The sequence below is a fragment of the Branchiostoma floridae genome, chromosome 5, assembly GCF_000003815.2.
Source record: "Branchiostoma floridae strain S238N-H82 chromosome 5, Bfl_VNyyK, whole genome shotgun sequence".
In the NCBI taxonomy this organism is placed as follows: Eukaryota; Metazoa; Chordata; class Leptocardii; order Amphioxiformes; family Branchiostomatidae; genus Branchiostoma; species Branchiostoma floridae.
This window is the reverse complement of record NC_049983.1, coordinates 27,573,840-27,582,222: the sequence shown is the minus strand read 5'-3', so window position 1 is coordinate 27,582,222 and position 8,383 is coordinate 27,573,840. Positions and strand designations below refer to the sequence as shown.

Sequence of the window (8,383 nt, the reverse complement as noted above, 5' to 3'; positions counted from 1 at the left end):
CAAGTAACATGATACAAAGTCAACATTCCGATTCAACTCCAAGGAGGGAAACAAGAAGGCGTCGAGCTAACGTTCGTCTTACATGAGTAGGTTCAATTTCCCTTTCAAAACGCTGTATAAAAGGTGTGGAGGTTACGTAACGTTGCAGTATAGCTTTGGGCGCTGGGAGGAGCCGCTTGATCGGCTGAATTCTTGTTACATCGTCTTTAAAACACGAACAAAAGAAGAACAAGTTCGGACAATATGCCATATTTTAGCTCCAAGTCAGTGCGGCCTTACGTTGAAGCTTACGCCCCAAAAAGGCACAGTCGACTCGGGCCCAACCGCAGTTTTGGCCTGGTCGAACATTTTACGGAAATAACTGACATGCCGAGTTAGGCGGGAGCTAAAAACGGACGAACAGCCGGGCTCTGCCGCAGTGAGCTGTGCTGCTGTAGCTAACAACTAACGGAAGGTATTTCACGTTTTCTACTGTACAGATCACAAAACGTTCTACATCTACATACACACATCACATTACAAAGTCCCACCGGAGGCGTCGAGTCTTCGGGGCGGGTCCAGAGCGATCTGCATCTAAACAGTCAACGCGCACTGATTTATGTATCATATTGATATAGATATCTAGATATATTCATGTTGTGTAGACCTAATCGTTGCATTGTGTACAAAGCGTACTTGACCGGATTGTTTCTGCGTAACACGTTAACTGGGAATTCAATATAGAATAAACGTAATCGATAAACGTTATCAAAGTATATCAATCTAAATCATTGACTAAGAATAGAGGCGCCGGCATTCAGTATTGTTATCATTCTTGTGTTGAGGCTTGAGCGGCTGTGCCCCGAATGTTCCAGCGTCAGTTTGTATGGGGAGGTGGAAATTGTTACCATTTATATCTTTCATATTCAAGAAGATGCTATTGTTTCCTCCCAGCTTTAGTGCAGAAGTCCAGGTGCTGAGTATTTCACGGTGCGTAGGGAGTCCTCATGAAGTTAGCGTAATGCCAACTTCGCGAATTAATTGAGTGTAGAGCGTTGTCTGGACACGCCATGCAGGCCTCTCAAGTTAGAGCTAGGTCACTAGGTAATGCGTGAATATTGCCGTCGATGATGTAGTTGGATGAAGTGTGGATCGGTATAAGTTTGGTATGCTGGCGCGTTGCAGTTGAAGCGCCTGATGTGCCCCCTTCAGTTGCTTGTGTGAGATGTTGGTATGTTGCTAATTGTTACCGAGTTAAGATCAACATTGTTTACGTCTTGATACACCAAACCGTCTTTTCCGTAGATGCGGGTCAGCATATAGCGGCCTGCCTTCCGCCAAAGCGAAGGTAGTGCTCACTTGCATGGATCCCATGCAGATCTGTATTCTAGCTTGGGCGCAGTAATGCTGTGGTGCGTTAGCGGTGTCGCTGCGTCTGTTCGATTTGACAAAACGAATTTCAGTAATAAAAACCTCTTTTTTCGCCTTCTGTGTTTCGCTATCTTTTTAGCCATACTTTTCCCATTAAAAAGTCCCAGGCCGAGGAAAGAAGCTGCTGCTGTAGAAAGACTTCGAGACTCATAATTGAAGAGCATGACCAAGGAGGTTTTATCGACGATGCGATCGAGCTGGAGGAAAACCTGAAAATGTTTTCTACTCTACGGAGGGGCTGGGCATAACTTTGTTCTTCGGCTACATCTTCACCTTTACCTGCATCTACCGTATGATACAGGACAAAGTGTCGTGCGAAATATCGCGGCTTGGGGTGCCGCTTCCATGGTGTCGGTAAAGCTACGTCAAAGCTTATAGTTGATGATGCGTGGTGCTGGGAAATTGGTGAAATCTAGAATTTTTTTCGCTGTCTTCATTTCTTTCAACTTTCGAAACACATGCATACAAGAGAAGAAAAGCACAAAAAGGATGTGCAAAGCGACCCACGACAGGTTACTCAAGTTTAACGTTTCCGCCGTGCCGCCCAAACCCACCCCTGCCAACTTGACACAGCATACTAAAATAAGGACACAATAGACAGAACTTACAGCTGGGTATAGCGTACGTGTGAAGCCAAAAAGGTTGGTGGCCCGAGGCCTGGTTATGGCCTACATAGTTGTACGGAGTAAGGTTGGTGGCCCGAGGCCTGGTTATGGCCTACATAGTTGTACTGAGTTCGACATGGCCGGGTCATTGGGGTACTGCATTCCGCGCGAGGGCTGCCAGAGGGTCTGCATGCCGCTCTTCCGTAAGGCTTTCGCGGCCTGTTTAGATTCTCCGTATCATATGATACATATATCAGTATGGAAAGCCATATGAATCACGTGCTTTTCAGCGTTGCAACCAAATTTTGCGAAATTGCCTGTCGTTAAATTTTAGTGTAATTCTGATGTAGGGTTCTTCTGAATTCTGTGTTGTCGGCCAGCCACCCAAACCAACCCCCCATGCAGACCCTCCAGTTTGGGGAACAGCTGTGTTTAGGTTAAGAGTTTAGGTACGGATGATGTCTACTTGTGATGTTTGATGTCAGAAAAGTATAAGTTGGATTTGGACAAGACTGTTTAAGGCTTTCATATACTGTAATTTTGTTTTAACGACTTAAGCGATTACTATTTAATCGATAAAATTTCACAATCGCAATTATCTCATCACTCTGAGACCTGCTAGTAAAATATTTTCACCGCTTAACCCAATGCCGTAAGGTACCCGACTTCTTTCTCCCAACCTGTAAAATTACCGAACGAAATATCAAATGTATGTACGAGGCATTAAAACAAGTCCGGTCTGTAGTTTTGGCTGATGTAAAACGACCAGCTAGCAGAGAGCCCACACTTGTCATGTCCAGCTGTCGTCATCCAGCATCTGCTGAAGCGAACCTAGCGGCTCTGGGGAGAATAACAAAGTTTGCCAGCGGAGTTTAATTACTTGGCCAACTTTTGGCCACGATAGGGTTTGGCTGACCGCACGTGCACGGTTGGGAATGGAAAATGTTCTGATTTTCCTGGCTAGTCATTCCCCTTTTACCGAATTTTACGATCTATACCCCACGAACCCATCTCCAAGCAGAGGTTCGGCTCAGGTTGCTTTTGACGTGTTTTAGGCATTCGTTTCAGGAATCTATATATTGCACCTTCTCAAAACGCCTATAACAAATCGTGAAAAACAGCCGGAGTCGAACCTCTGCTTGAAGAGTACGTAAGATGACCGGATTGTTACAGTACTGTTCGTTCTGCCTGATACAGAGTTACAGGTATACTCAGTCGACGAAACCGAGCACCCAGCGAACGACAGTCCCTCCAGACCCTTGGGATTTAGCCCTACCTAGCATAGGTAGACCAGGCAAAACATATCTACATTAATTCTGTGAAGATACTGGCTGCTCGGCTTTAGATCTGCCCAAGGCTATGGAGGATAGGGAAGGATGGAGGAAGAGAGTCATGTCAATCCGTGCAACCACCACGCCCGGATGATGATGATGATTATAAACTCTCCACAACTCAGCCCCAATAACAATATAACAAATGTTACATTCCTGTTCATTCTGTCTGATACAGAGTTACTGCCAGACGCAGCGATGGCGGGCCAGCTGACGGACGCGCAGATCGCGAAGATGAGGGAACAGTTCGTGACGTTCTCCCAGGATGGCAGCGGGAAGGTCACGGCGGACCAGATGATCCAGGTGTACGGGGCGCTCGGCATCGCTCTGAGCGAAGAACAAAAGCAGGTATCATATCATATTGAAACAGAATGATACCACAATGCAGCCCCTGACCAAAGTTTCTGCCCACTTTGTCCAAAGCAAATTATCCAAAGCAAAATGAAAATTGTTTACATGAAGATAGGACTTTAAAACACCAGTGGAGAGTCTTTTGAAGCGAGATGGACCATTGTGTTAACGTCAAGTATCGCCCTTGAACAAGTTTTCCTGACCCGTGCCTGTACCTGAAGTCTCTGTACCAGTACCCACCCATAGTAACGGATGTTCTAACCCTCTACAGGAGATCCGTAAGGCTGTGCTGGCAGTGGACCCGAGCGGAGGACCAATCAGCGCCGACGACTACCTGGCCCGGATGCAGATGACTGACTCGGCAATGGCCGCATTCAAGATGTTTGACAAGGTAAGGTTGGCTACGTGTGGGTGTAACGGGTACAATGTAATCCGTGCATTGCCATGCGTTGTCACCGATTCTATTGTTGTGCAGTAAACCATGCATTATATATGGTGTTTAGCAAAGGACCCAGACAGTTTTGGTTCGATTCTCTTCACATGCAACCAACATTGTGCCCCTGGGAAAGGCACTTTACACGACTTTGCTCACTTAACTCAAGTACAAATGAGTACCTAGCCTTTTTAGTAAACTCTCTCGGATAGGACGTTAGATAGAGGTCCCGTGTTTGAGATATCTCCGAATTAAGCCAGTTAGGTTGCCTCTGCAGAAGTTAAAAGTCCTTCTCGCACTCAATAAAACATCAGGCGGCGCCCATCTCCGCTTTTGCTATTTGCTTTTTGACAGACGAGGACAATGTGGTACCGCACTCAAGTTTGTACAGACAGAAGGTAAAGGTAGTCTTTCCTTTTACCTCCCTGACCGAGGTCAGATACCAATTTTTACACCTGGGTGAAGTGAGGAGGGTCGCGTAATTAAGTGCACTGCGAGTATCGGAATCGGGACCTCCAGATAGATTCACTGGTAGTGGTGTGTGTGTGTTCAACTTCCAAAAACTTTATCAAGCGGTAAGCAGAGAAAGCAGCATGTACCAGTTTTTGTTATGAGTCGGCAGGGGAGCGAACTCACGACCTACCGACTGCAAGGCTCTACGCACCTGGTAATGGCAAATTGCGTTTTGATATGGAAGTTTTTGTGCTTGTGACAATAAACCATTGTTTATTTCAGGACAACAGCGGGTACATCGACAAGAACGAAATCATCCAGGGCATGGCGCAGCTGGGCATGCAGGTCACGGAGGAGGAGGCGGAGGAGATGCTGCAGGAGGCCGACACGGATGGAGACGGGAGGGTAAGGGGCATCCCCCCCCCCTCACACACGCACATACACCCCCCCTCCACACACACACTCCCCCCCACACACACACACACACACACTCACACACACATACATACACAGGTCACGGAGGAGGAGGCGGAGGAGATGCTGCAGGAGGCCGACACGGATGGAGACGGGAGGGTAAGGGGCATCCCCCCCCCCTCACACACGCACACACACACACACACACACACACACACACGCACACTCACACACACCACACGCACATACACACAGGTGACGGAGGAGGAGGCGGAGGAGATGCTACAGGAGGCCGACACGGATGGAGACGGGAGGGTCAGACTGTACAGCTTCATCATCTCTCCTTTATGATGACAATATACATCCTTAACTAGGGGGGGTGCTCTGGGAATCATGTTGGAGGACTAAATGTTTCACCTTTCCGACATTGCAGGAGGGTGAAATTTTTAGAGCTTACTGAAACCATCATGTGCTATAAGAAAATCAATAACAAGCTTGCGGACAGTCCTCTGGTCCCTTAGAATTAAAGATTACCGATTGGCCGGCCACCTTTGACCCGCTGCTGACGTCACATTTCCATTCAAGCCACGTGACACAGGCTTTGGGTCATTTCAACCTGAGAATGGTCAGAGGACTAATAAAAGTTGTTGGTAAACGTTTTAGTTGTGTTCGCAAATAGCTTTAAAGTCTCTAGAATGTTACAGAAGAACTTCATACCAATGATATATCTACTGTCTATCTACTGTTTCGGCGGTGAGAAACAAATACCCAGGTCTTCCCAACTATCAAACGGCTAGGACTGGGAACCATACACAAAATACAAGGAAACATATACAACAATAATGAAATACTTCAACAGAAGATTTTTTTTTTCCAGATTAACTATGAAGAGTTCGCGAAGACGTTCCAGTAACGAAGAGAGCTGGTTTGGGAGAACACGCCGTGGCCCCATGCTATAGTGGAACAGTCCAGTGTAAATCCAACCCCCGCCGACTAGAGTAGTTTAGTCCACTTGACAAATGTTCCTCTGTTGTATTGCTTTCCACCAAAGTCAGAGTAGCCTTCTGCGCCACCGAACTTGCAATGATTGATGTAGAAAAACGGTTTGATTGAACTCAAGGCCAGATTTTGAGAAAAGAATAGCGCATATAGCTGAATGAAACATAAAGTTGACATGATAGCAAAGTTCCCATATTCATCTCACTGTTCCAACAAGTATTGACTGTATATAAATCAGAGTTGTTATTGAAGAAAAGCCATGGGTGACGATTTTGTTCTGTCTAACGTTAATTCTTCCATGTGGGTTTGTTCTGCTTGTAAATGCCAGCCTTTCTCAGATGACCTTAGATGAAACACATTTATGTATGTTATGATGTATTTGTTTATTTTGCACAGTTACACGTTTGTAGCTGTTGGAATATCGAAATTGTGCGTATTTCTGTTGCCATACTGTGCAATGTATTCTGGTATGTATTGATCAATGCAAAAAAAGCAAAGTCACTGTTTTCTGGTAAATTTTCTACATTATAAATTGAATCTACCTTATCTTAATATCTGTTTTGTACTTTGCATTGATACTCACAACATGTGATTGCGGCTTTGCTGCGGGGTGAGAAAGTTTTCAAATATGCACAATTCTCGCCACCAGTTGAGTTGTCCGGCATTTTGCTCAACCTCCTGACGAATCAAGGATCACGCTGGAAAACGTGTGAAGCTCTGAAGGAGGTTTGATAGGAAATATTTCAAATAAAACATGTACGGTTTGTCTGTATGTTAAAGAGACTTCTTCTTCCTAAAGGGCGACCGTTTTATGAACTTTCGAGCTTCTAGTCATCCTCGCACAGTTTATATTAAAATGTTATCATTTATTCTTGAAAATTTATTAATTGTCATCACATTCTTGTGCAAGTAAAAAATAAACACATTTGAACCAAACTCCGTTCTACATCAGATTCTATACGGCACATTACAGGCCCGAACCCGGGCAGAACGTCGCACCAGTCCGGGCTGCTGGCCTAGTGTGGTTGGTGGATCGAAACATTCGATATGTCTGGATTGATGTAAATCAGACGTAAAGTAATAATTGCATTGTGCGCAAAGCGTATCTGACCGCTATGTCTCTGCGTAACGCATAGTCGTTTACTGGAATTAACTTTAAACATCGTCGATGTAACTTAAGTGCATCACAATCTAAACCATCGACCGAGAATAGTATTGTTATCATTCTTGTGTTGAGGCTAAGCTATGAGGCGGCCGTACGCCGAATGTTCCAACGTCAGTTTGTGTGGGGAGGTGGAAGTTGTCATCAATAATCATATTTGCATGTTCAAAAAGATGCAATTGTTTCCTTCAAGCCTCATAAAATCCCAAACTTTGAGCTGCTAGGTTGTCTAGTGTTGCACATTCTATACATATGTATACCAACTCGGTTGATACAGGTGCAACAAAATAATAGATTACGGATACAAACCATTTATACAATTTCAACTCAACCCAAGATTTATATTCCGCCAATTAAATTCGACTTCTCATTTCTTTTAGATGGTAAGAATTTAGGTACACGTTACTTCAATAGCCTTGCAATCGTCGTGGCTAAGCGTAGAGCGTTCTCATAAACACCCCATAAAGGCCTCGTGTTAGAGCTAGGTCAAGCGAATTACGTGAACATCGCAGTCCATAAAGGCATACCGATCGGAGGAAGCGGCTAGGTCCGTAGGTTTGGGTTTCGCATGTTGGTGTGTTGAGGCGCAAGTTGTGCTTGTTTGCTTGCGCCTGTATCCATGTGTGGTTACACAATTTTATGTTATTGGTACTGCATCAAGCTAAAGATAACTATTGTTCATGGCTTTGTACATAAAAAACAGTCTTGTATGTAGATGTCGGTCAGCATACGGTTATTGGACACCATGTAGATACGCATTCTGGCTTGGGTCTTTCTAGTCATCGATGTAACGTTATATGCATTGCTTTCTTACATATATCTATCATATGTAACAATATAGCCGGTATGACCGCCGGCGCCTTTCATCGTTACACTACAGCTTCGCAGCTGGTGATGTTACACAGAACGGCCCGTCACACCTAACTTTTGCACATCTATCTGCAAGTGCTTCTGTCCTGGCTGATCTGCCTTCACGATACACTTTCCGGGTCCGAGGATGCAGTTTCAGCTCCGTAGCTGATATTTGTGTTCGACATTGTGAGAGTGATGCCTAGGAAATAATGTTAAAAAAGGAGTTAGCCTGTCTCGAGCGCCTTAAAAATCAGTTACTTATTCTATTCATCCTCTTCATCCCTGTAGTGTAGAGACAAAATGTTATGATTTTTTTTTCCTTCCATCTGAGTCTGTCCTGAGCCCCAGTCTGTGCTGATCACCAGTAACCTCT

General features: G+C 44.9%; 1 protein-coding gene across 1 annotated transcript; it reads left to right on the top strand.

Moving 5' to 3' along the window:
- The first annotated feature begins 291 nt into the window (after nt 1-291).
- LOC118416632 (calmodulin-like) lies at nt 292-6,875 on the top strand. Its single transcript, XM_035821793.1, has 5 exons — nt 292-454; nt 3,525-3,694; nt 3,969-4,088; nt 4,866-4,988; nt 5,875-6,875. Exons 2-5 carry the CDS (start codon nt 3,545-3,547, stop codon nt 5,908-5,910), a joined length of 429 nt encoding a protein of 142 aa, XP_035677686.1. The 5' UTR covers nt 292-454; nt 3,525-3,544; the 3' UTR covers nt 5,911-6,875.
- The last annotated feature ends 1,508 nt before the right edge of the window (nt 6,876-8,383 follow it).

Bases quoted from the DNA above. Each gene is read 5' to 3' on its own strand.
- LOC118416632 (XM_035821793.1), top strand. From the start codon at position 3,545: ATGGCGGGCCAGCTGACGGACGCGCAGATCGCGAAGATGAGGGAACAG. The intron at 3,695-3,968 runs GTATCATATCAT...AACCCTCTACAG, and splicing joins TGAGCGAAGAACAAAAGCAG to GAGATCCGTAAGGCTGTGCT. The intron at 4,089-4,865 runs GTAAGGTTGGCT...TGTTTATTTCAG, and splicing joins CATTCAAGATGTTTGACAAG to GACAACAGCGGGTACATCGA.